This window comes from Chanos chanos, chromosome 5 (assembly GCF_902362185.1).
Source record: "Chanos chanos chromosome 5, fChaCha1.1, whole genome shotgun sequence".
Lineage (NCBI taxonomy): Eukaryota > Metazoa > Chordata > Actinopteri > Gonorynchiformes > Chanidae > Chanos > Chanos chanos.
Window position 1 is genome coordinate 16,755,251 of NC_044499.1, and position 25,176 is coordinate 16,780,426.

Consider the following 25,176-nt stretch of genomic DNA (forward strand, 5'->3'; position numbering starts at 1 on the left):
AGAATGCCAGCGAAATTCTTCTCAAAATTCTGTAGTTATGAAGATTAGACAGGCTGAAATCATAAGCATAAACAAACATCAAGTTGGATACTGGGGGGGGGAAAAAACCCAAAAAAGCAAAAACAAAAGCACAACAAAAAAACAAACAAAACAAAACAAAACAAAAAAACAGCATGCCATTGTGTCCAACGGTGGCCATGCTTAAGTTTGAGCTGATGTTGAGTGCTCTTCCAAGAGGAGAGATTTTCATGTTTATAGGGAGCGCTTTCATGTGCAATACTGCTTCAGAGACACTTTCACTTTTCAGTCTTTCTCCCTCTAAAATAAAAAAACAACCCAATCTGAACACTCTTAAAGAAATTGAGTTGTGATCATTGGCCACAGTGCCAACTTCAAAGACCATCCTCAAAGACATGAATGAAAATGTGGGGACGTGGAGAAATTCCCTGATGTGTGAAAAAAAAAAAATTCTGATGTATTAAACTCCAGTCAGAAATTCAGTTACAGAGAGCAATGCACCACAGGTTATTAACTCCAGTGATCTAAAGGCACTGAGTACAGAATTAAGCATTCAGCAGTCTGTTTCTGTGTGTCATCACATTCTACACAACCATCCCCCATATATATGTAACACACACTGCAAATAACACACACCAAAGTGCAGGACCATAAGTATCACTGTGTCAGAGGGAAAAGCATGGGGAGGTGAAGAGCAGTCATTGCGTTATTCTTTGTACTCCATAAACTGCTGTAGTCTTTTTCTGTGCTCCGATGATATTTGCACGGCCCTGCAAAACAAAAACAGTACAAAATTTAAGGGAAAAGGATAAAAAAAAAACAACAAACAAACAAACAAACAAACAAAAAAAACAAATAAATATGTCTTGGGCTATGTCATGCTGAGTGTTGGAGCAACTGAGGGCTTACATTAAGTGCTCTCCAAACGTGGATGTGATCCTGTAGATTGCTGTCTTAAGAGCAGCCCTCAGTGCAAATCTAAGGGTTTTGTAGCTTGAATCTCCCATACTGTAACTCGCTCTCACAGGTTTGCTGGATGCATGCGGCAGCTTGAAGTGTCTGTCAACAGCCTTGGACCAAGAAAAAGAAAAAGGTTTAAAAAAAAAGAAAAGACATGTATCTTTATAGAGATCATGTTAGAGGCTTGACTGTTTCAGTGTTATTGTTACCGTCTCTGGGCTCACCTCTTGCAGAGTAAGCATGCAGCTGAGTATGCTGGGTAGTGTAGTCTGAACCACCCCAAAGCGGTCCTCAGAGAAAGAGGCTGCTAATAGGTGAGATAAGCCTTTAAGAAAGATGGAAAGGGTATGGGTTAAAACCACTGAAGAAAGGACTGAAAAAACAATTTCACAAGAACCAGCTGTTGAACAGAACTTTGGCATTTTATGGCATAACAAAATCAACACTTTGTTTTCAGGTTTCTACATTAAAATAAACATGCTCACATGGAGCATTTGCCAAAGGAATATGAAGATTTCTAAATATTTAGTTTGACAATTAAAGTTCAACAGTTAATGTTATGATATAAGAGAGATTTGGCATGTGTGAAAATTATAATTCCAGACTTCAGACCTTCTAAAGCCCAAATATGAGCTTGGCTGTCAGCAAACAGGGCTTGGCTGGAGGCCTCTGGAAGCTGTAAAACAAAGCAGTTTTTGTCCAAAACAATGATTCTGGAAGAAAAAAAATGAGCTCAAAGGAAACATTCCCACAAAGTCTGATGAGATGTTGTGAGATCCAGTGATCCAAGAGTTCAAAACCAGAGTGTGAACATTTTCTATGATAATATCGAAGAGACAAACCTGACAGTAACTAAACATTACATACACCGAGTGAGCAAGGACTCAAACCAGCATAGAAATGCTCAATTCACCAACAAACTCTTATTATTACAGAATACATGAGAGCCAAATACTTGCAGAACATGGTTAAACATTTTGACTTCAGTTGTCTAAGGAAGACTGGGTGGAATTGACACGTAATATTTTGATCTGAGTCCATGCCCCAGTGTAACTACGAAATGGCCAAATTTTGTGAGTGTTGTGTGATTACTATGGGAGGTGGCGGATACCCCAGACATGCAATACATTATGAGGAGAAAGAGAGAGGCCCACTAAGAGAGATTTACCAATCCCAACACAATTTCAGAACACATACACAGACACACAACCATGTCAACACAGAGAAGAGGATCTGCAGGAGATTCTAAACTAAAGGCATGCATTAGTAGAATGGCTGAAGGGGTGGGCTTTAGAAATGTGCTGGTACAGAATATCAGTAGTCCATGAATTCATGGAACTCCTGTTTTTCTTCCATTTCAAATGCCCACCTCTTCCCCCATGCATAACCTTACCTTATTAAATAAATACATTATCAGCACCCGTCTTGACAAGAAACTTTTAACCTGGATGGGACAATTATATATGTAGGAAGAAGAAAAAAAAAAAAACGAACTGAACTTTACCCACCTGAATACACCCACAACTTCTAATTTTCACAGATTAAACAACGCTATAAAATGTCAATACTTTTGTGAAACCAAAGAGACTATTTCAAATCAATTTTATCAGCTACTCCCTATGATATTATTACAGCTCAAATGGCACGAACTTAAGGGAAACAGATTTGTTTTTACTGGATGAGATGATTATGGTACCTGTTCTTTTCTGTTCTGGAGCCACTGTGAGAGGAAACTGGGTTTGGGGGAAGCAGGAGGGGTGCTGGGCTCTGGGACAGGGGAGGTTGCCACACTGCTCTTGGGTTGTGAGTCTAAGAAAGCGCAGTTAAAAAAAAACAAACAAACAAAAAAAAAAACAAAAACAAGGAGAGACACACTAAGCCATACCAGCATGAAGTCTTCAGTTTTCCACAGTAACAACAACTCAGCTGAATAAGACTTCAGGGCATAACTCAGGCTCTGACTGACTGTCTCTGGGTGAACTGACTGACCTGTGGAGGCACTCCATAGTTTAGCGCCCCTCCTCATGATGTGGGGACTCTGTATGGAGCCGTACCAGGGGGACGAAGGCTCCTGGTGTGCCGCCAGGCGGCGGATGGCTGGGGAAGAGAAGGGGCTGTCCAGGTCTGGGGTAAAGGGGGCTGTCACTGAGCTGTGCACTCCCCCCATAGATGATTTTAGGAACACGGAGCCAGGAGTCCTAATGAAGGAACTGGGCTGTGGTGTCTTCAGGACATCTTCTGTCCCAAATGTCCCTGCCACTCCAAACAAACAAACAAACAAACAAACAGACCACTATTAACATAGGGGAGGGTCATCCTACGTATGAATCTCCATCTTCATCTCTCATGGCAGTATTACTCCTTACACCGTGTGTGAAGCCAGTATATTTACCTGAGCTCCCAGAGGAGCCAGATCTGGTGGTATCAGTGCTAGCAGACTGTGACTTGATCCTTCCATTGGAGGCCACTGCATCATGATGGGCCACTAGTCGCTGAGTCAGCTCATTTAATAGAGACAGACACTCCTTACTGATAGCATTCCAGTTGTGGGGGTGACCACCTAGACATACAACCAAGTCAGAAAATTAAAGTTTAGACCATATTGATAACTGCAGAGTATTAACACTCAGAATAAAGAAAAAAAAAATCCACATAAAGAAACTGGGTGAGTGATGGAAAATACAAACTAGTTATAGAAAACACAGAACAAGATATCAAGAGGACATCTATCAAACCTGGCAGACTAAGGCTGAACACTTCCAGTCTTCTTGCAGGTGAGTATTGAGACAGCAGGGCCAAGTCCTGCAGGGCTAAAAACTGAAAAACAAAAAGAATTGGACACATAGAAAGAATTACATCAGAAAAGAAACAGAACACTCCAAATATCACATCTGTGAAACAAAAAGGGCGAACACGTCGTAGACTGTGTTCCCTCGCTTAAATATCCTTTTTATCACCAGGTCTAATAGTAGGATTTTTTTTTTACCTTCATGACCAGTGATTCACTGCTGGTAAGGACTTTGGGAAGGCATTGATCAGCATCCTCTGCAAAAGTGGACTGCACAGGGAAACTGTACACCTTTAAAAACAATAAACAACCACACTGTTGACCAGGTCTAGCTAGAGAACCAACTATAGTACTACCTATGAAAGGTGAGAAGAATAATTTACCTCGGTGACATAGATCCTGAAGAGAAGTACCGTGAGGTACCAGATGAGCAGCAGGAATGTGCCACTGATCCACAGGTGGTAAAGCAGAGAGAAGTCAAGCAGCCCCGCCAGGGAGTCCAGAGTGTGAAGAGACCTTCAACCCGGATCATACATCAGTTTCAACTTCAACAATTTTACCACATCCAACAAATCAACAAGACAGCATTGAGGTGACGTACTGTTTTGTATAATGCCTAAAAGCTGTGGTTAAGTGCTTTCTGTATGAATAAATCAATCACAGTGGTTTTAGATTTCCAGGTAAGCAACTGATCTCTCTCATTCATTGCCAAAGTACATTGGTAAGATAAGTTCATGAAAGTGGATCACAAAACACGTACACCTCACCTGTCCAGTTCAAGGTTCAGTGTTGTGCAGATCCATGTTCTGGGTATGTAACCTTTGGAGAACACTGAATGTCAGATCACTTTTCATAGCTAAAGTTTCAAAGAGTGACTAAGGACTGAAAAAAATCAGGATTGTTTTAGGATGAAATTCTTACCAAAAAAGAAATACAGAGCAACATAATTCCTCACTGAATACAGAGCCTGAACGACACTGCATTTGATCACACGCGGCAGAGATCCCTTAAAGCGCAGATACTTGTATTGCTACACAAAAAAAGAAAAAAAAAATTGTATAAAACTCTTCTACACATTGATAAGACAACTCACACATTATTCTGTTAGGCAGTTAATCACATAATGACACATGGAACGTGTGCACAGATTAAGAAATGTATTAATGGGAAGTTTACTCCTTCTAAGAGTTCAGTACATGCAAACACAAACATAAATGCCATACCTGTATGGTTTGAAACGATACGTAGTTCATGTTTTGAACAACACCCAGGAGACTATGACTGTATCCCATGAAAGCCCCAGCCAGCAGGAAGAAGAGGTGATACTCATTTAGGCATGTCTGCTGTGAACTCCCACTGTATCCAAATCCAAACAAGGGGAAAAAAAAGAATATATGTAATATTCTTAGATTCATATATAATGCATATGAAACAATTAACATAGTCCTTTAATTTGATTTGAAAAAGTGCCTGCTGCATAAAACATAAAACCTTAAAAAGTAGGTTAAACCTTTTAAATTAAATGACTTGGTCTAATTAACGCATTCAATCCCTGACCTGAAAGCTAACACAGAATAATTGGGATGCTACAGATGCAACCCGAGCCAGTGAATTTGATAGAACAGCGATACGTGAGGCACGAACAATCCCCTCCCAATCAGATCAAACAACGCTCACCTATCTGTCTGTGTGCAGGGGGATCCAAGTGTGCCATATCTGCCTCCGATGGTCACAGCCGCGCACCAAGACATCAGCATGCCCATGGTGCAGTGAACCAGCGAGTGGACGCACTGCCGTGGGTGAAGCACTTTACCCAGAAGAGCGACCCTCGTGCATGGGATGGAGGGTACAACTGAAACAAATTCACGTGTTCATTTAAATCGGGAGAAAGGAAAAAAACCACAGAATCACGAGTCATCAGATATCTAGCAGCCTTGGAACATGAAACCAGTGCGTACATTAACAAACTTAAGATGGATATATAAAACTAAATAAAGTCTGCATGGAAACATTTGTTCTTACTGACCTGTGTAATACTCCAGGTTGAAGAACCCAGCTACCAAGACCACTCCACAGAGCAAGACAAGGGAAAAGATGGTACTGGCAGCAGTCAAAAGGGCCAAGCATTCTGAAAAGAGCATTGCTTCAGATTATATATATATATATATATATATATAACATACATATAAAATCAGCTTTTGAGAACACGGTCTAACAATATGATCTTCTTGCTTACCTGAAACCCACAGAATGGGATGAAACAGACAGAATCTACTGAGGAACACAAAAACTGTCACGGTGACCGGCAGCAGCAGTACTGACCATGCAATACTGGCTATAGCTCTCCACCATATCACCTGAAAATCAAAGACATCTGTGTATTCTGGCTGTATACTCTCACACAATGGTGGCCTCTATACTACACCACAAATTCTGAAAATCTTAACATTTCACAGAGGTATACAATCCTCATCAGGACCAGTCTGCCATTATTCACAACATTAATATACATACATTAAGCGATGAATAATTCGTAAGAGAAAACGTAAGCGTCAAATTCAAACTGTCACAACTGATTGGAGGCACTGTGTTTAACGATGCTTGCAGTGTGTGTCTGAGCGATTAGAACAGAGTGTTTGTTTGGATGAAAAAAAATGCTTGGGAAAATGGCTTGCTCTTTTCAGCAATAGTTCATAAATTGAATAACAACGGAGAAAGTGTCTTGCTAACGACCGCTGGTGGGATTCTGGCTTCACCCTGACTGTACACAGAAAGTGACACACCGACATTCGTTTTGATTTTATAGTTTAACACCATGTGGCACTCGGGTTTGAATTCGTTTTCACCAAGGATAATTTGAACAATAATATCATCATAGCACGAAACACAAAACAACAATGAAAACATTAACACTCAAAGCACAAAAATGAACAGGTGTCACTGTTGATCACATCTGCAAGCGACCTTTTTTTTTTTTAACCTCAGTACAAAATCTACAACTACATCATTCAGAATTGTCAGGTACTCCATTGACTGAAGTACAAACTGCTCAGACACTCTGGAACTTACATACGAAAGCAATCATTTCAGAGTGGCTGTAACTTGTTCAAGGTCAACTCTAATATGTACTGGTAAAACAATATAAAAATCAATGTTAGACATTGTTGGTCAATCTCACTTTGCCTGCTGCCCAGCCGGCTAGTTATCTAGCTAATGTGAATTTACATGGAACATAAGCTTCGTACCGTCAATATTCTAAACCGCAAGTAGCAACGCTTACCTTCCTTAAGAACCAACAATTTTGTTTAAGGGAAAACATATTATATGTAGATTACATTAAAGTTGGGTGACTGGCAAAAAATCCATCAGAATGAGAAATGTGCAATTTCTCCAATAATCGCGCCATGCACTTCGAGGACCGCTTAAGGACCCGACTGGGGTGACTGATGGCGCCTGAGCGAAAATCTGCCTACTGAAAAATGAGGCGCGATCACATATATTTACTTAAATACTTTAGTAATCCCATGTGCTGTCAGTATTTAAACATAATCTAGATTAAAAAAGACACAAATCCAGTCATGACCACGATTTATTCTTAAAGCATTGTAAACTTATAAGAAATTAATGGAAAAGCTTGGAGTGTACCCATGCACACTGAAAAAATCATTGTTACAGTTCAACTCGCAAATAACAAAATTATATATTTCTCCAAATGGACGATGAAAATGCAAATCATCATAACCATACAAAAGCTTCAAGAATCTCACTAACATCTCACTCTAATGGACTAATTCCAACAGGCAACAAAACAGAGTAAAGTTAACGGTATATCTGAAGTTTTGATACTCATTTCTGGCGTAGACTTAATTCTTTGGAGACTATAATGTCATCAAACTCAGTTATGTATTCCTTTGGCTTCACTCTGAATTAAAGCCGTTTTGTCCCGGAGGTTGCCGTTTGGCAAAGTTATGTTGCGTTTTTCAATGCTTGCTTTGCTTCTCTCCGTTTCTCGTGGTGGTTTGGTTTCAAAGGCATTTGTTGGTAGTCTCTGTGCTGCGTTAATGGACATTTCAGTCTGCACTGCTTTGTGCACGATGGGTCTCTGACCAGGTTTTTGGGAAATTGCCGGAAGGGACAGCTGCTCGCGTTGCGCTTTTTTATCTTCCCACAGCTTCAGTAAACGGCGCTGGTTGTTTGTCATGTCTTTTAGATTTTGCTGCAATGACTGTACCTGGTCCTCTAATAGAGTTTTTGAAGTTACGGTATTGGCCAGCTCAGACGTAAGTTCATCAATCGTCAAGCTTAATTTCCCTGCCTTTTCCATTAATGAATTGCACTGGCGCTCTTTCTCATGCAAATCATTTATTATGTCCTTCGTAGTTTTCCCTTGAAACTTCGGGCTCGCTTCTAATCCTATCTCAGCCCGTAGCGTTTTCACCTGTTTCCTCAGTTCTTTATTGTCCAAAGTCATCGTCTTCAGTTTCTGTTTTAGAGCTTCAGTTGATCTCATTCTAGACTCGTACTGCCTCAGTTTTTCCCTAAGAATACTCTCCCGGTGCATCGCATCGTCCCTCTCTTTCCGACATTTTTCCAAAAGTTTAAATGTTTCATATTTAGAAACCTTTTCCACTTTTCCGGCCATCCTACTCGTCCAGTCCTAAATATAATGTAATGAAAAGTACATGGTTCCAGTCACAGGTGTTCCTCCGGACCTTTTCAAACGAATTCCCCCCAAAATCATGAAAAAACAGCATATTACAAGAATAATACAACCAGAAATCTTCTCATGTACCCGATAATCCTGAAACGAAGTGCCCTTTCTTATCGTAAATCCTCCTTGTAAAACTGGACAGTGCACTACATGGATTGAGCATTTGACATTACCGCACAGAGGTTATAGGTTTGGGAGCCAGCTTCAGTGTAATTCTAAGCTAAGGCTAGAATGACCATTAATTAGGGCACAACAGAGGTTGACACAGTTTCAAGTGACACAATTTTTCTATTTTGTTAATTAGAAACATAAACCTTGGTCATTTTTCTGTCAACCATTCAAAAAACATGGAATCTTAACATTGTGTTAGAATTTATGAGATTCACATAAGTAATAGAAAGAGGAAAGGAGAACTGGGCTATAAAATAACTTTCCACTGCCTGATGGTGATCTCTGAACAAAGAGACTAGATTTTATCTGTTCCCACAATTGTGTTGTTTCTCATGTTTCATTCACAGAGCTTCCTTTTGGAAGGGAATGATCACCTGATATTAATGCTGTTACTTGAAACCATAAAATATATTTGTCTTAAATATTTCAACTGCATAAAACAGTGGGTGCACTCCAAAAAACAACTGAGACAGTGTGACACTACTAATGACCCCTCCCTTTTTATTCATGTATGCACATAAAAGGTTCATATAACAAAAATCACTTTCTATTTACAAGCTTAAAAACAATATGATTTTCCTTGACATTTCATCTGTACTTTACAATTGTTTTTATTATTATGTGAAAAAGGCACAGCTATATACCCCAGATATAACCCCAGGTATTTCTTCCTTAAACTATGTACATGTACCAAGGAAGGAATACCTCTTCTGAAAATGTTTAAAAAAAAAAAAATCATATTTCTAGATAGAAACAGTTAAATCACATTTAAGTATTTATATACAATATTTGCTGGAATGGAGCTAACAGACATATTAATATGACTGTTTTATTTTGCCTGTGATATGAAAACTGTTATAAGATTGTAAAACAGGCACAACAGCTGCAAAAGTTTTGTTCATACTTAAATGGTGTCATCAGATTTAGGGAAACCGAAGAAAAATGTTTCAGCCACTGGCACTGAACATAAATGTGTCTTTCATCAAATCTCCAGACCTTGCAAATATTTCATTAAAGACAGAGAAAGACAGAGTTACACTGTTTGGGAGACTTCTCGAGTTCATTTATCGCATAAATATTTGAAACCTAGCTATATACAGAGTTACATATCCCCTACTTAAAATGGTCAACTCAGTAACAGTAGACTATGTCTCTTTAAAGCAGTTTAGCATCCCATTGTTTTAGACTTGGCAAACAGTTCTGTGTGTGTTCACATGCAAACACAGCCTTACCAGTGTTCAAACTTAGGCTGAGTGTCCACAAGACACAGAGTCTTTGAGGTTCTGAAATCCAGACAATCCATGATCTCATTTTCAGAGCAACCTGAGTCTCACTAATAAGGTAACGGGAGAACCTGCAATTAAAGAAGAATAACACTTGCTCTGGGAAGGTGAAATCATGTAGAGGAAGTCTTGTCTCAAGTGTTAACATACTCAAACATCTTTTCAGTTGCTGCACAATATTCTACACACCAACTGAGATTTTGAAATACTTTATATGTATTTAACAAGTTATACATACATACACACACACACACACACACACAAACACACACACATATATATATGTAAAGATTTAATAATGTTAATCTTAAGGGCATGTAAGGTTTCAGTATTATTTACCTGACACATTATTTCATCTCAGTGTGCCCTTGTAGGGTCTGCTGTCTCTATTACTTCTGTTTGTGTAACGACATGGTTGATAGAGGATCCAGAACTGAAAAAATATACCTGGAAATAAAATGCAAATGATTAATACCCTGCCTGTCATTTGATTGTTAAAGCTTTTTTTCCAGCATACATGTAAGCTAATTAAATCAATGTAATTTAAAGGACATGGTTGTGTTTCCACAACCAGGCAACAACTCCTGTCATTGTTTCCGAGAAGGGCATCCATCCCCTGGGAAAACTTAATTTGACACCTTCAGGTATAATCCTTTCACACACGGTCACACGAAACTTCAAACATGCTTTGCAGCTCCAAAATGATCGTCCTCAGGTCAATGAGTTTGCAGAGAGGCTGTAGGAAAATGACTTTCAGCATACCTAATGACCTCTTCTTAAGTACTATGGATATGTACAGTATCTACTCATTGCTAATGCTTAGAACAGATTAGATCTCTGTTCTGTCAAAACGGAAATAATGACTTGTAACAATAATGAGTTGTATACTGCCATGAACTGTTTTAGACATTCTGTTCAACATTTACCAATTTTTTTCTCCATTTTAAACACCTCATAGTCCAAATCATTACCTTACAACCAACTGCAAGCAGAGTATGGAGGGCCATAAGAGACAGAATCATTGCTATGGCAATCCTAGGCTGGTCGTCTCTGATAGCAGGCCAAAATGTCATCACGAGCACTGAACCGGAGAGACAAAGAGCAACCATAATGGAGCACCACCGTAATCCTTCACTTGGTATGATCCACAGAACCTAATGACCGCAAATGGAAACTTAACGTAAGAGTCCATCTCATAAATCTGGCATCATTAGATCATGATGTAAATTGACATGAACAAAGCAGTTTGGAGTATCTAGTTACAAATGTGTTTCACTTCCAAGTAACACAACATTCAGTCTCAAATAATACAATAATTTACATATGGGGTAACATGTTTTCTATTCAAAAAGGAAAAATAGTACAACATTTGTTGTCTTACCACTGCAGGGATATAAATGAAGAGTGAGTAACCATAGACACAGACTATCTCAAGGAAGGAGTAAGACACAGCATTCATGACCTTGTTGTTCCGCCACGTCAAGAACCCCCAGAGTGCTAATGGCACTAGCCAAGCATAGCTGTAGATTGTAGTGGCTGCAATGGTCACTGACAAACAAATGAAAAATAAACACTTTTGGTCATGTCACAACAGCAAGAAATGTTAAAAAAAAATCTTCAGTGCTCAGATTTGAGAACTTTCTCTAAGATGTGTAAACGCAACTGTGTGAATATCAGTCTTTATGTGGCTTATGGAGAGCATGGATGTAATATTTACCATGTAGCGCCACATAATTCGACCTCAATCTACACATCAGATTTTGAGGCTTTAATTCCTTAAAAGATTGTTGAGTGTGTTCCTCTTCCAATGCCTGTATGTCTGTGTTATGTAGGTATAAGATAAAGACAACTACAAAATGCGGCTACGCTGAGGAGATATCAAAGACATCAAACGTACCTTTACCAAAGTCAGGCACATATGTATGATTTGGACTACCCTGGTGCGATAAGAAGCTGGACATGTTTCCACTGATGGCAATGGCAAAGACAAGAGTGGCACATATCCAGAAGGGTCCTATTAGGGATGAGACAAGCAAATACAAAGCTTCATTCCTTTAGCTTGTTCTCTACCAACACACTGACACTGCAGGTAACTGATCACCAGTAGGCAATGCGTAGGTGGATGAGGGGGATGCCATCCCCCTTGTTAGCAAAATGACCAAAATCTTTTTTTTTTTTTTTTTTGTGGCATGCCCCATGTTAACCTGCCATCCCCCCTATACACTCTACAGAGTAGTGTCAGTGACCATTGGGCCATCCCCCCTGTTAAAAAATACCAAATCACCTACTGCTGATAACTGATAATGGTACCCACCATATAGATCTGGGTTGCTTCTTATATAGAGTCGAACAAAGTTTTTTCCAGGCCATGGAAGCATTGAGCCAAGTATTCTGTCTTTTACCTGAGGGTAGAATGGACAAAAGGGCATCCTTATATATCTAAATAGTTTCTGATTAAAACATGCACTGTGTAATGTAAAGTCAACCAACACTACAGGAGTGGAGGTCTTGCCATCGGTAATAACACTCAAAGTGATATGCGTTGCGAAGATGACAAAAAAGCAGCAAATATTCCTTATAAATAATGTAACACTCTATCAAAAGATAATAAAGCAACACAGTCTGTACAGTCTAAAAAATATAGCATTTTATTGCATGCAACTGGGAAGACTACTTCCTTAGCAAGATGTTATATATCTGTGCCTTCAAACATGTTGTTCATTTTATAAGAATCTCTCAGAGACTCCCGTGTATAGTGTATATTGGTAAAAACCACTTGCCTGATAAGTATCGATATCAAAAAATGTCTGATAATAAGCAAACGTCCAGAAAGGCGCACTTTTCTTTTGGCCTGACAGCAGCTGTTGGGAAGCAGAACAAGTGTTAGCTAAATAATAGAGAAAGTTAACCACTTAACATTAGACTCTCTTACTGTATTTTCCTAACCTGAGTTGTATCATCATTTCCCAGAGAGTCAGTGTCCTCGTCCTGAGCAGCGCCTCCGGGAACCCTGCGCTGTTTTTGGGATTTACCGACAGGGTCATCTATGCTGACTTCAGTGACCTCCCTACTGGATCCCAAGAGGCCCTCGTCACTTTCAAAATCTATGAGATACAATTAGATCAAACAGACAAAATCAGTTTATGGAATTGTATCTGAAGTCATATTTTTCGTTTGAAAAACCGATTACAGTACATTAGGAATGGAAGTATGATGATTTCTTATGATAAAAGCATTAACAGGCATTTTAATTCAGTTATGGGAACTAATAACAGTGAACACTATCATGAAACATTATTGAGATAATAGTAAAATTAACTTTTAATTAGCGACTCACCTTGAAATTGCAAGTGAAAATCCGGATTCGCCATGCAGACAGCTTGAAAATCTTCGACAGTAAAACTGAAGAACTGCAGGAAAAACTTGTTAATTTAAGGGCGAGAACCTGTTTCTGTCTCTGAGGTGATCAACTGTCTTTAGCTATTTTAGACCATTTCGCCTAAAGTTGGAGTATCTATCTTCTTGTTAGCGGTTAGATACTAATAGTAAAGGCTTCTGACATCCAGATAATTTAGCAAACAACTTTAAGATTCATAGCCACTGTTCAAAAGGAGCACTACTGCAAGCATTTTGTGTTTAAAGGGGGCCCACATTGAGGACTTTTCGCTTCTATATACTGCGTAACTGTATGTTCCGACCTCGCACTGATTCAGGATCTTATTATGCACATGCAAATGTATACATTTAAGTAAATAAATATTAATTCAACTTACCAACCCTGCCTCTGTGTACCTTAATATGGCACTGAACTGTTGACGTTAAACGTCACATCCAGGATGCTCTACTTCAGAATAAAGGCTTAAAAAGACGTCCGAATACAGTCAGTGCTGACAGGCGCTCCATGTTGTTGTTAGTGTTAAATGCTTTGATATTTCTGTTACTATATATTCATTTTTATTGAAATTATTTGTTTATCTGTTGTTATTCCACTTCCTGTCATTATGATTAATTTCTCATGATGGAATCACAACATAAGAGTCCTTAATTTTGTCAGACAGTGAACAAGGGAAGTACAGTTTGAGGACAACTTAATCGTCAACATGTCGTTTAGGTTGTTGTATAATTAAGTTAAACTCATATTTCAGCTAGATGCCATGCAATAATCAAGTAGACATCACGAGCTGTCTGGCATCTTTAAAAACCTTTGGAGTAAGTTCATTCAGTTGGCGGGAATTTCAACCTCACAAATATTGCTCAGTAGGAAGCGATTAACGTATACGATCAATGATTGACGTTAGCAGCTAATTTCTCATTTTTCTGACCATTGTTCGATTAAAAAGGACATGTATTCTAGCGAGGTATACGAATGCGGTCCTGTGTATGTCCGCGAAAAGGGTGAGCTTCGTTGTGTAAAGACTGTAAACTGCGATGGAGCACGGCAGTATGCGGGATGTAAACCTCACCGACTTTTTGAGAGGGACTTCTCCGTGCGGCTATGCATTGACAGTACATCTCAGGCCACCTCAGCCAAGAATGATGACCACATTGTTTTCACTTACAATAAAGAGGGAAGTTTGCGCTATACCGCGAAATCTTTGTTTGACATCTGCTTGTTGTTTATCGCCGAAAATGTCCAACATGTTGATTCCCTTGTTGGCTTCCCTGAACAAATGGCAGACAGACTGTTTGCAACGGCCGAAGAAAAACAAAAATTTTCAGATCCTTTGATTGCACCGAAGGCCTTACAAGTCTTTAGTGAGGCGTACGGGGAGCTTGTTTTGAAGTCACTGTGTTTGAGGGACAGGTGAGGGATACAGACAAACCCTGGACTCTATACTGTATAATCTTTTGTGATAAAAAAAAAAAAAATCTGTAAATTCTGTTCTGTAAAAAATATGTTACGAGCAGGCCTCTTGAACCTTCTTCTTCTTCCTGTTATTGTTGTTGTTGTTGTTGTTGTTATTGTTATTATTATTAGGGGTCCCTTGGTCTGTGAAAGACTAGACGAAATTAAAACGTTTCGAGGTCTGAGGTGCCTGGACCTTTTTGGCTGCAGACTGGGTGATCAGCATGATATTTTCAAACACATCACCTCAGAAGCATTGAACAGGTATGTAAATATGTCACATTTACAATGTTTAAACACACTCGCCAAAAGCTGCAGTGTTATACATTGTGAGTTTGTGATGTCATGTGTTGTCTATGTCATGTGAATATGTTTGTTTACTCATCTCATTGTGATCCTTATAAGAATGTTCACTCCAGAAAGTGGCATGCCTAGCAAAGAAAAAAACAACCTCACAAAGAATTCTTTGTTTGTTTGTTTTTTTTAATGATAACATTATTCTTATTCCTCTCCTAAAATAAAAGCCTTGTTCAGCTCTCCTTGGGGGGTAACTGCCTCTCAGATAGAGGCCTTCAGACACTGACGGCTCCAGTTAGAGTGATGAAGAGAGGCCTTGAGAATCTGCAGTTACTGGATTTGTCTTGTAAGTAACTGCAGAATCATTCTGAGATGTAACAAAAAGTGTCTGCAGCCAACATTATAGCTTCTGTTTTAACTCAGTGACTGTAGTGACCTTTTTATGTACACAGAAACTTTTATTTCTCTCTCTGACAGACAACCAAATCACTGAAAAAGGAATTGGATATCTGACATGCCTTCCAAAATTAAAAGGACTCGATATCTCAGAGACAAATGTGAAGGTAGGATCGCATACAAGTGATTGAACCATTTGTAATCTCTGGGATTGTGATTTGAATGATATACTTTGACTTAAATCTCAGTTGGATGCAGGATTGAAAGAACTTCTGTGGAATAAGATGGGTATGATCCTGTCAGAACCACCAGTTGAGACCTTTAGTCATTCTTCCTGTAAAACAGAGGGCTGGGCTGAGCAAGTAAGCGTCCATCAGTTCAACTGAATCCATTTTGTTTTACTTCATTCACCATGATACACTCTTATAGCCATGCAAGTAGAAATTTAATTTAAAAGCAGTAATTTTCTTTCAAACCAGCAGAATTAACAAGTCTAGAATTTTGGACGTTTGAGTTTCTTCCGACACTCATTTTGTTCAGGTTATAAACCAATGGGAGATGAAAGCTGCGGAACTGCCGAAGAAGGAGCCAAAGCCAAGAACAAACGCGCTTCATTTTTGTGAGTCGACATGTGTTTGATTGTTGAATTGTACTGGTATTGCTAACATCCTTTATGTACTGTTAGATCAGCAGCCGTATCTGTGTTTGCTCTGCAGATGGGAGGACAAAGTTTGTTCGTGAGGCATTAAACTCCACGCCTACGAAATGTGGCCAGCGCGTGGGCAAAACGCTCTGGATACAGTTTCTTAAACCAGAACCAAGCCTCAAAAGAAAGCCGTCAGAACACAGCTCAGGCATCGAAGGAACGCTCGCAACACAGAAGAAAAGGAAAAGGTTTTCCACGAATCAAGAACAAAGTGAGGAGATTTTTCCGCTCGTAAAATATACTCTCTCACCTGAAGACTTGGATCTACTTAATAGTTATTAATGCCATAGGTTGTCTACAGGAACAGACTTTATTATTTTTTTGTGGTCTTACACAGTTCAATAAGGCTGCTCTTGCCATTATTTCTGATGTATGATATGTATAATGATGGGTTGTATAAATAATAAAAATGCTTTCTAAAACAAAAGTGAAACACAGAAATGTACATATGTATTTTACATTTGAACAACAAGACATACGTGATATCATTTCATCATTGTCCTGATCTGTCCTTTTGGGGATTCGGCGCATTTTAAACACAGATGTACTCATCAGACCAGTCGTAGCACTGCTGTCTGCCGTCTCTGCATAACTGTCGTGGCACACAGTTACAGTACATAAACTCCACTGGTGTGCATGTCCACCACTCAGGTCCACAGGGTGGACAGCTGGCAGCTGTGCAGAGAAGATGTGGGTTTTTATAACTCACTATGTGTTTATTGTTTCATTAAAGTACAAACCAAAGCATCTCTCAGTTAGAATCACAGAATATATTATATGATTCATCAGCCTGCAACAAAACCAAATTTTTGTCATTAACACCCAGTTGAGTCGAGAGGGCAGTGTCAACTCTCATTTCTCTTGGACGAAAACTCCACTTACAAATTCCAATTTCATCTGAGCAGTCTCCACAATCATTTAAGTAGTTACATTTTTGGTCTATGAAGATCCAGAATTTTGGGTTTCCACAGCGGAAGATCAGGCTGCTTGGAAGGTTGTGTGGTAGGTCACCTGGAACAGATGTGATGATCTATATTGATTTGGTAAAATAACAGTTTGGCATGTATTGATTTGGTAAAATAACAGTTTGGCATGTGAAAATGGAGAGAACATAACTGCACAACTGTTTGCTCTCGTCGGCCCCACTTGGACAGTTGTATGCCCCGTTACAGAGGTCGGAGGGTTGGATGCAGGTTATTCGATCATCACACAGGAAGCCTGTCCCGTTCTGGGGTGTCCTACAATCACGATTAACTGCAATCCAGATAGTCAGTTTAAGCTACAACAGAATTCATTTCCATATCCTTCATTTCATGTTTTATCCTCAGCGGTTTTGTTTGAACGGGATATAACGAGAAACCTGGGTTTGTTCTCATTGGCAACCATCTGAAATATGGCATGAAAAAATTTAATCTGAGAAAAATCTTACTTGGAGGCGGCACTGGGATACCAAACCTTGTAGCAAGCCCTACTCCTATTGCAGCCAGGGTTAGACAGAATAGCACTGTCCCAGATATGCAGAGAGCTCTTCTACTGCAACACTTACAATCACAGCTTTCCCCACAGCAACCTGAGAACAAACAAACACTATCCTACTTATTCACCAATATCAGCTGGGGAAAAAAAATGTTTAATTGCTTTCAACAATGTTAACAATGTTAAAGTATAACATGTTGGTTGTTGATATATTTGGAAAATGTATAGTACATTTATAGTGCATTTAAAATGTATTCACGTAGAAAAGCTACAATTATGGAAGTGTTGCCTATCTTTTACCTTTAGTCACTAACAGGTGTGAAATATTCTCTCAAGCCATAACAATAGGCCTTTTTCTGCACTTAAGCTACACATTTAACCAACGTCACATAGGTTTGTTTAAGGACGGCAAAGCCTTCATTTTCTGATTAATCATGCTCTGGTGACTTTTACAGAGAAATCATACCTTCCTCTAGTGTTGCAGTTGACTTAAATGAATGTGCATCAAAATGTCCCTGAAGCATGAAAGCCATAATGAGCAGGTACTTAAAACAAAACTGTCTTTCTTGTCAAGATATAGAGTATAGACAATTAGAGTTCAGTTCATATTCCTTACCTGAGGGAATGTCCTATTTGACTTCATTTCTTGTGGTTTGATAGGAGTTAAAGTCTTCAGGTTTTATACTGACTTCTTACTTTACAGGTGGCAAACACAGCTGGTTAGAGTTAGAGTAAGATAGTCACTAAGTGACCAACTCATTTCGGGGAAACAGTACTTTACAACACAAGCTCAGACATGCCCTTTCAGGCAAATAAAACAACTTTTGATTGTGACAGCATATCAGGGCATAATTAGGCAACCCCCCCAACTCCCCCCCAACAAAACACCAACAACACGGTACTGAGGTTTATTTTCCAACCACTTTATTTCAGAGAAAGACAGAAATGAAATTACACATACTTCAGCCCACTGTAAGTAAAACTGTCGCTTTTCGGGCTGATCATCACATATTTATGCATCGTCGGTACAGGTCATGATATTCTGGATAGCCTCTTAAGCCATGGGATTTAAAACACTAATTCCAGCTAAAGGATAACCATAGCATAAATTATTACAATACTCAGAATTTCACATTGCTACGTACACTACTGTACCTAAATCCACAAGCTGTTAATAAACAGTGTAATTATTTAATAAATCACTTCATTACTACACCAAAAAAAAACAACCCCAAAAAAAACAACAAAAAAAAAACACACCAGGAAAAAAAAAAACCCCAATCCTGAACAGCTAATAATACATTGCTGTCATTGTGGTAGTATTAAACCCTCAAAGTGCCAATATACACATAACCCCCCCCCCCCCCCCCCAAAGTCCAAATTTTAAAAGACCGCCATAAAAATTAAAAAGGGAAAAAGCTATAGAAAAGGTGCTAGAAGCAGTAATTACAATTTTGATTGAAAAGTTAAATGCCTAAGACTTTATCACCAGGGAAAGCCTCATTACTTTGGATGTCTCTGCTTTTTTGCTTTGTGACAGGTGCATTTTAAATATTAGACTGATCGAGATTGACTTTCGATGGTAGGGGTCCTGCCTCCTCGTCTCCTCCTGAAGAGCTGATGATCACTAGAGAGGATTGTGGGTAGGGAATCAGTTTCTTTTCCTTCATGTACTCCATGTCTCCGTATATGCTCAGTTTCTGGAAGGGAAAAAGAAAGATTTTTCTGCTTTCCATTAAACAGGACAAATTAGACTCTTTGACTGACCCTGTATAGAAAATCAGCAAGGAAAGGAAAAGGACCCACATCAATAGTCATACAGATTAACTGTGTGTCTGCGTCTTGTTTAGGTGTGGTTGTGTAAGGGGACTGGTTTACCTCAGCAGGGACATACTGATCTACTGCAGTGGCCACAGTAGCACAGCAGATCCAGATCAGAACCAAGACTGAGAGAACCAGAGTGGTGGTCAAGATCCAGCCTGGCAGCCATGGGTTTCTGACGAGTGAACAGGTGAGTGATTAGAATTCAAAACGTATTGCATCCCAGAGAGAAACCGTGTAAACACTGGTATAGGCAAGGAATTTGAGCAAGTAAAAGAAAGCCGACTTCTGCATGACAGTCTAGTTTCTAACCTTGAGAGGCAGCTGAAAAGGTTGTAGTCTTCATCCGAGTTGCCTCGGTCTATGTACATGTCCCTGTCTCTCTCCTGGATGAAGCTTCTCTGGTAGTCTTTGTAAACAGGGCTGCTCAGTCCATCAACTGCAGGAACAAAGTGTATGAGCTGTCACAGTGCCATCACCTGATTGACTTTTTTTTTTTTTTTTAACCCCCCCGATTAAGTGACGCTGAAAGCAATGGCATTGTTACTGACATAGCAATAATAATATGACTGTCACTTTGCTGAGGTAGAAAATCAGGTCTCACCGAACGAGAAGAATTTTGGCTTTTGACAAGCTTTCATCGTGTGTGTTGAGTGATGTTTGACTCACGATGCTGATGATATCTACCTTTATCTGTCACGCATCACTGCATCGTGTAAGGAGGTGGCTGAAGCGTGAAAATCGAAATGCCCTAGCTGGCAAAGTTTGCTTGCTGGCACTAAACTTCTTTGTTCCTGTTAATTTGTGTTTGATTTGTCTAAATATTCTACTTTCCTTTCGTACAGAGGCAAGCGCCAAGCTTTTCTTCATCTTTATTTTGTCCAGACTAACAGTGTGAAGTAGGTCACCATATAGCATTTATTCAAAGCAAGTGAACAACAAAAACTCTAAAGAACAGAGCTAAAGAGTCATGCACATTGATGAGACTCTTCATGTGCACCCTGTGAGAGACTGAGTAGAGGTGCAAGAACGAAAGAACATTTCACGATTTTTAAAACCTGAACAATCTGAAAAAATGCCCTGAGCAAATGCTTGTGTTACATTGATAATAAGAACTAAAAACGCTGTACATTTGTGGTCTGAAGAGAACTAACTAGGACTGATAAGTTGCTGTAAGCACTTACATGAGCTCTGTGGCTCCTCATTGATCTCTTCTTTCTGAAGTTCAAATTGAGGAATGAACTGAACCTGTGGCTCCGTCTGTTGGGTAGGGGAAAAAAAAAACCCCAAATGAGTCAGATTTTTCATTTCAACTACCTCCAAGAACTTTTTAAACTGCACGGTTAAGATAACTTGGAACGGTCCTTGTTTTTTTCAATACCCTCTCATTTATATTCTGCATTGCTTTACTGACTCTTTTCTCACCTCTTTCACCTTAGACTGATGCAACGAAATACTTTCTTCCTTTAATAAAACAGAGAGCAGTGATACACAGATGACACATGGCTTAGATTTGCTCTGTTTAGGTTGTAATCCATTGTTTCAAGTATGAGGATCTGCTTGCAGAGCTGTGCCACTGCATGACTTTGATCCAGTTCTTCACTACTGAGATGTTCAGATGTTCATTAGGACTATGATTACATAATCAGAATTAGAATCAGAATTTGGTTAATCCAGGATTAGGGCAACACTGTAATTTGCGTACCCTGTAGCTCCTTGGGAGAAGAGTCCCTCAACCCTTTGTGTACTTATCATACGTTTAATTAATTTAAAAAGAGTTTAATAAAAAATCTAAAATACCTGGAAAATGACAACTTTTCCGTCATCTGCCTGGAGATAGAATGTCCAGGAGGAAGTGATGAAGCTGTGGGCTTGGCTCATGACATCATCCCAGAAGCCCTTCACCAAAGTCAGGGGGTATAGCAGATGAATCCTGGGCATCATTGTCATCAACTGCAAGATATAGAAAATAAATGTAAAAAATGGTCAAGATATTGTTTTGGACTATAAGAGGCAGCAATTCAATCACTGCCGCCCAATTAGTTGTAAAAAGTTAAAATATGTTATATTCGTTCAAGACCATAAACCTGGAAGATCATATATATCAACTATTGTGTTTGAAAAAAAAAAAACATCAGAGGGTGAATTTTTACAATAAATTTGTAGTCAGAAAATGATTAACTCTGCAGGAGGATGGGGTGTGGCATTACCTGCTCTTGCCTTTGCTCTGCAAATGGAAGCTGGCTCTGACATCCCAGATTGCATGCATACTGCTCATCTGACTGGGTGTAGGCCTCGTGACATGCTATACAAACAAAAAAAAAACAAAAAAAACCCCCACAAATATCCCAACAGTTAAAAGCAAACATGATGCATTTAGTCAGGATCAGACGAGTTAATACTACAACTTAACGTTAAAGAAACTACTTCGGCACCTGGCAGCTTACATAACATGCAACACCAAAGGGAAACAAAGTGACAGTTTACAGTTTGTCGAATTCCGTTTGGTTTTGATGGGTTCTTTAATACAAACTATGTTTAAGTCCTACCAGAATCGCATTCTGATTTGGTTTGATTGAGATCGTCGCTATCGCCAACGAACTGGCAAATGGAGAACAGACGGCAACCCCTCTGACAAGCGTATAGTTCTTCCTCCTTCGAGAGCAGACAAGGCCGTTTAGCAGGGCAGTAAATATGACAGAGGTAATAATCAGAAAATGCGTAGAAATCAGCAGCGTCAGTCTCTTATGACATATGAGTCATAATTAACATCTTGAAAAATTGCTTCCATTTATGCAGATGCAGGTTACTGGCATCGTTTAGTTAAGCAGCTCGCTAATGTCGACCAGTCAGCAACTAACCAAGATCAATTATATGTATTTTGACGCAAATAGCATTACTTAAATACGTGAATATAATAAGTTTGAACTTAACATAGAAGTATATTCGTAGCATGGACTGTTCCTATAACACATAACAGCCGTTGATCTGTTTGTTTTCGCACTAGCTTCTGATGTAATGCAGACTTGCCTGCCTAAGGGAGTGTGAGCTGAGTTTGTTTAGTTGTCGTGTAGTAAAACCAGCTTATACTCACCCGTGGATACGTGTGCAAACTATAGGTCATTTGACAAGTTTTATGGCAAGACGCTGTATTGCCCAGAACGCCATCAAACACATCGGATGATGCTGAGCAACACAAAAATATCAAACAAAGGCTGAACACCACGCAAGATTTTTTCACCCCCATTTTTGCCGTCTAGCCAAACAAACAAGCGACCAGGAGAAACTCCTTCTTCCGTGTTAAGGTCACGTTTCAAATATCATATCGCGAGAGTAACTCTCGTCAAGCGTGCGCTTGCTTTAGAGACGGGAACAGTAGAGACCACAGTAAATGTAATCGAAATGTTGTCGGCTTTTGAAAAAATGAGTAAATATAAGCAGGTTTGAAACAAACTGAGTATCTATTCTACTAGTGTTTGATTTATTTTGTCACAAAAAACAGAACGATGATTTGCAATGTTTGTGTCAACTTCCGCACAAACTGTATGTAGATTATTTGGAACAATGGGATTTTGGAGGAAATGTTAGCTTGTTTTTTTCAGTATAGACATTTACCGAGTCTCTGTTGGTTCGAAATGTCTCATGATGAATTCGATAGTTTGTGAAGCCAATCTGACATAACATTTTTACTTTTAATGGAGCCATTTGGAATATACACTTGACAAAAAGCCTTGTAGTTAGGCGTTGCTTAGCTGAACACAATGGATAAATTTGTTGTTCGGGGACCAAGAGGGGAGCCTGCCAAGGTGGAACCTAGACCAAACGATAAAGTTTACCGACAAGCAACAATAGAGTCTCTGAAGGTGAGTATCCCAATGTCTATTTACCTTTTTATGAATTGCTCATTTGGTGCATGCAATGTACAATGTATGGGAAAATATTAGTGAATTAATACATTTTGTTCTTGTTTTCAACAGAGAGTGGTTGTGATTGAAGACATTGAGCGCTTTAAGTGTATTCTTGAATTGCCTGGACAGACTAAAGAGAACATGGTAGTGGCCTTGAAAGAACTAAACAAGAAGATGCCCTCCAAAGAAGTTCTGAGATCAACTAAAATAGGTAATGCCGAAATTGCATGCTGGTTTACACATTCACTGCTATATCATGATGAACTTTAAAATTCTCACCCCTTAGCAGTGCTCATATAAAGATAGGTTAAATCAACGCACAGACACCCATACTCACTGGGAGCGCAGTTGCACAGAGTTTAAACCCACAAACTTAATGTTCATTGGTTTACATCTAGGACACACAGTTAACAAAATGCGCAAACATTCGGACCCTGAGGTGTCTTCCCTGGCACGAGACGTCTACACCCATTGGAGGACCTTTATCGAGGAGCATGCCAATAAACCCTCCATAGAGGTGCGCTGTGACAAGCAGACAGAGGGTCTGCGGAGCAATGCAGTGAAGCTGCTGGCTGAAGCCATTGGGTTGGAGGTACTAACATGGTTCTTAATGTTTTTTTTAGTAGACCTTCTAAGCTCTCTGCTGATTTCTTGCTGTAAATTTGACACATACAGAGGGTATTCAGTGTGTCAGAATATGAAGTGGTATCTAAATATACACCATACAATAAAAGGGTGTTTTTCTCTCATGTTTTGGGTAATAAGAAAGCACTTCCTCTAGCCAGATCAGTGCTATACTATGATTCTCATTCAACCTCCAAAGAATTCTGTCTGGATTTATGACACAATCTAGTCTGAATTTCAAGTTCTCTGTGGTCTAACGTTCTGTCTAGATGGGTTATTATTCTATTTTGGCGTTATAGACATATAATCTCTGTAGCCCAGAATGTAACACTCTGTCAGGCAAATGCACACTCTGTCAGGCAAAAAACATTCCAATTTGTTTCTCATACAAGAACTTAGACACGCATGCAGTGTCCATTTTAAACTCAGGTTAAGATACCTGACGAAAAGTAAACAGAATTCCTAGCAGTTGCGCTCAGTTTGTTCATGATATTTTCAACATATTTATAAACATATGGTTACTATAGTCAAATTTTTGAAATCCCTTTGTCAGAAGGTATTTTTTAGAGGTAAATCTTAGTAAATTGCAGTAATGGCATCCTGGCAGGCATCATGTCACAGTATACTATATTCTTTTCAAGCTCTCTTACTCAGTGAATGTGAAAAGCATTAATTCCATATACTATTTATTTACTCTAATTGTTTTTTTTTCAGGTAGGCCATGGACTGGTGGAAAACATTGAAAGGGAAGTCTTTCACCAGAGCTCAAGGCTTATCAGTTCTGCATACAGACGGACTGTAAGAGCACTAGTCTTTGCTCTCAAACACAAGCCCGAGCTGAGAGCCCAAGTAAAGGACAGCAAAATCTCTGTGAATCAGTTTGTCAGTGAACACAAAAAGAAAACATAGAGTCATAGAGTGGATGGTACAGAGATGATTTTACTCAGGGAACCTCGTGAATTGTTTTTCGTTTTTTTGTTTTTTAAAGTTGTAATGGAATCATGGTGTGTGTTTGTAGGGTTTTTTCTTGTTGATCAATGAATTAATTCCATCACCTTGTCTTTTACGGGTTTTATGGTAAATTATTGTTTTTTTGTCCTTCATATTTGTCACACAGTTAAGCCAATTGCTGTTTTTTTCTGGTAGAATAGATTGACAGTGATGGAGTAAG

The 25,176-nt window shown here is 39.2% G+C and overlaps 7 protein-coding genes across 7 annotated transcripts; 2 read left to right on the forward strand and 5 right to left on the reverse strand.

Annotated features, from left to right (window-relative positions):
* Positions 1-648: 648 nt before the first annotated feature.
* On the reverse strand, positions 649-7,133 carry ndc1 (NDC1 transmembrane nucleoporin). The gene is made up of 18 exons (XM_030775496.1): positions 7,047-7,133; positions 6,003-6,123; positions 5,793-5,894; positions 5,444-5,618; positions 4,990-5,122; positions 4,688-4,796; positions 4,534-4,585; positions 4,150-4,282; positions 3,965-4,057; positions 3,714-3,795; positions 3,371-3,538; positions 2,968-3,237; positions 2,675-2,787; positions 2,372-2,422; positions 1,591-1,654; positions 1,203-1,303; positions 928-1,088; positions 649-788 (listed from the first exon to the last, which is right to left on the reverse strand). Exons 1-18 carry the CDS (start codon positions 7,083-7,085, stop codon positions 725-727), a joined length of 2,031 nt encoding a protein of 676 aa, XP_030631356.1. The 5' UTR covers positions 7,086-7,133; the 3' UTR covers positions 649-724.
* A 528-nt stretch (positions 7,134-7,661) lies between these two features.
* On the reverse strand, positions 7,662-8,408 carry LOC115812225 (uncharacterized). The gene has a single exon (XM_030774710.1). It carries the CDS (start codon positions 8,406-8,408, stop codon positions 7,662-7,664), a length of 747 nt encoding a protein of 248 aa, XP_030630570.1.
* A 1,252-nt stretch (positions 8,409-9,660) lies between these two features.
* Positions 9,661-13,728, reverse strand: yipf1 (Yip1 domain family, member 1). The gene is made up of 10 exons (XM_030775534.1): positions 13,705-13,728; positions 13,269-13,341; positions 12,878-13,035; positions 12,712-12,792; positions 12,246-12,333; positions 11,829-11,945; positions 11,313-11,479; positions 10,903-11,085; positions 10,271-10,378; positions 9,661-10,002 (listed from the first exon to the last, which is right to left on the reverse strand). The coding sequence occupies exons 2-9, from the start codon at positions 13,300-13,302 to the stop codon at positions 10,289-10,291; spliced, it is 918 nt and encodes a 305-aa protein (XP_030631394.1). The 5' UTR covers positions 13,303-13,341; positions 13,705-13,728; the 3' UTR covers positions 9,661-10,002; positions 10,271-10,288.
* A 546-nt stretch (positions 13,729-14,274) lies between these two features.
* Positions 14,275-16,521, forward strand: lrrc42 (leucine rich repeat containing 42). The gene is made up of 8 exons (XM_030774711.1): positions 14,275-14,735; positions 14,910-15,041; positions 15,302-15,420; positions 15,552-15,637; positions 15,719-15,832; positions 16,011-16,089; positions 16,187-16,387; positions 16,514-16,521. Exons 1-8 carry the CDS (start codon positions 14,275-14,277, stop codon positions 16,519-16,521), a joined length of 1,200 nt encoding a protein of 399 aa, XP_030630571.1.
* Positions 16,522-16,708: 187 nt separating this feature from the next.
* Positions 16,709-18,185, reverse strand: LOC115812227 (low-density lipoprotein receptor class A domain-containing protein 1-like). Its single transcript, XM_030774712.1, has 4 exons — positions 18,119-18,185; positions 17,293-17,430; positions 17,059-17,187; positions 16,709-16,851 (listed from the first exon to the last, which is right to left on the reverse strand). Exons 1-4 carry the CDS (start codon positions 18,183-18,185, stop codon positions 16,709-16,711), a joined length of 477 nt encoding a protein of 158 aa, XP_030630572.1.
* A 369-nt stretch (positions 18,186-18,554) lies between these two features.
* Positions 18,555-22,739, reverse strand: tmem59 (transmembrane protein 59). The gene is made up of 8 exons (XM_030774518.1): positions 22,568-22,739; positions 22,023-22,128; positions 21,684-21,778; positions 21,274-21,426; positions 20,658-20,733; positions 19,786-19,912; positions 19,531-19,648; positions 18,555-19,352 (listed from the first exon to the last, which is right to left on the reverse strand). Exons 1-8 carry the CDS (start codon positions 22,718-22,720, stop codon positions 19,200-19,202), a joined length of 981 nt encoding a protein of 326 aa, XP_030630378.1. The 5' UTR covers positions 22,721-22,739; the 3' UTR covers positions 18,555-19,199.
* A 495-nt stretch (positions 22,740-23,234) lies between these two features.
* tceanc2 (transcription elongation factor A (SII) N-terminal and central domain containing 2) lies at positions 23,235-24,914 on the forward strand. Its single transcript, XM_030775925.1, has 4 exons — positions 23,235-23,336; positions 23,451-23,592; positions 23,780-23,973; positions 24,720-24,914. The coding sequence occupies exons 1-4, from the start codon at positions 23,235-23,237 to the stop codon at positions 24,912-24,914; spliced, it is 633 nt and encodes a 210-aa protein (XP_030631785.1).
* Positions 24,915-25,176: the final 262 nt, after the last annotated feature.

What these genes read in the sequence shown, in the direction of transcription:
- LOC115812225 (XM_030774710.1), bottom strand. Translation starts at nt 8,408, where the DNA reads ATGGCCGGAAAAGTGGAAAAGGTTTCTAAATATGAAACATTTAAACTT.
- tceanc2 (XM_030775925.1), top strand. Translation starts at nt 23,235, where the DNA reads ATGGATAAATTTGTTGTTCGGGGACCAAGAGGGGAGCCTGCCAAGGTG. An exon ending in TCTGAGATCAACTAAAATAG is followed by an intron (nt 23,593 to 23,779) that starts GTAATGCCGAAA and finishes GTTTACATCTAG; the next exon opens with GACACACAGTTAACAAAATG. An exon ending in CTGAAGCCATTGGGTTGGAG is followed by an intron (nt 23,974 to 24,719) that starts GTACTAACATGG and finishes TTTTTTTTTCAG; the next exon opens with GTAGGCCATGGACTGGTGGA.
- ndc1 (XM_030775496.1), bottom strand. Translation starts at nt 7,085, where the DNA reads ATGTTTTCCCTTAAACAAAATTGTTGGTTCTTAAGGAAG. An exon ending in ACTATGGAGTGCCTCCACAG is followed by an intron (nt 2,788 to 2,967) that starts GTCAGTCAGTTC and finishes GCGCTTTCTTAG; the next exon opens with ACTCACAACCCAAGAGCAGT. An exon ending in ACGTTTGGAGAGCACTTAAT is followed by an intron (nt 789 to 927) that starts GTAAGCCCTCAG and finishes TTTGTTTTGCAG; the next exon opens with GGCCGTGCAAATATCATCGG.
- lrrc42 (XM_030774711.1), top strand. Translation starts at nt 14,275, where the DNA reads ATGTATTCTAGCGAGGTATACGAATGCGGTCCTGTGTATGTCCGCGAA. An exon ending in TCACTGTGTTTGAGGGACAG is followed by an intron (nt 14,736 to 14,909) that starts GTGAGGGATACA and finishes TATTATTATTAG; the next exon opens with GGGTCCCTTGGTCTGTGAAA. An exon ending in CAGAGGGCTGGGCTGAGCAA is followed by an intron (nt 15,833 to 16,010) that starts GTAAGCGTCCAT and finishes CATTTTGTTCAG; the next exon opens with GTTATAAACCAATGGGAGAT.
- tmem59 (XM_030774518.1), bottom strand. Translation starts at nt 22,720, where the DNA reads ATGGGGGTGAAAAAATCTTGCGTGGTGTTCAGCCTTTGTTTGATATTT. An exon ending in CAGAGCAAAGGCAAGAGCAG is followed by an intron (nt 21,427 to 21,683) that starts GTAATGCCACAC and finishes TATATCTTGCAG; the next exon opens with TTGATGACAATGATGCCCAG. An exon ending in CTTTTCAGCTGCCTCTCAAG is followed by an intron (nt 19,649 to 19,785) that starts GTTAGAAACTAG and finishes TTCACTCGTCAG; the next exon opens with AAACCCATGGCTGCCAGGCT.
- LOC115812227 (XM_030774712.1), bottom strand. Translation starts at nt 18,185, where the DNA reads ATGGCTTTCATGCTTCAGGGACATTTTGATGCACATTCATTTAAGTCA. An exon ending in AACTGCAACACTAGAGGAAG is followed by an intron (nt 17,431 to 18,118) that starts GTATGATTTCTC and finishes TCTGGATTGCAG; the next exon opens with TTAATCGTGATTGTAGGACA. An exon ending in CTCAGATGAAATTGGAATTT is followed by an intron (nt 16,852 to 17,058) that starts GTAAGTGGAGTT and finishes TTCTCTGCACAG; the next exon opens with CTGCCAGCTGTCCACCCTGT.
- yipf1 (XM_030775534.1), bottom strand. Translation starts at nt 13,302, where the DNA reads ATGGCGAATCCGGATTTTCACTTGCAATTTCAAG. An exon ending in GAAATGATGATACAACTCAG is followed by an intron (nt 12,793 to 12,877) that starts GTTAGGAAAATA and finishes GCTTCCCAACAG; the next exon opens with CTGCTGTCAGGCCAAAAGAA. An exon ending in TTGATATCGATACTTATCAG is followed by an intron (nt 12,334 to 12,711) that starts GCAAGTGGTTTT and finishes TTCTACCCTCAG; the next exon opens with GTAAAAGACAGAATACTTGG.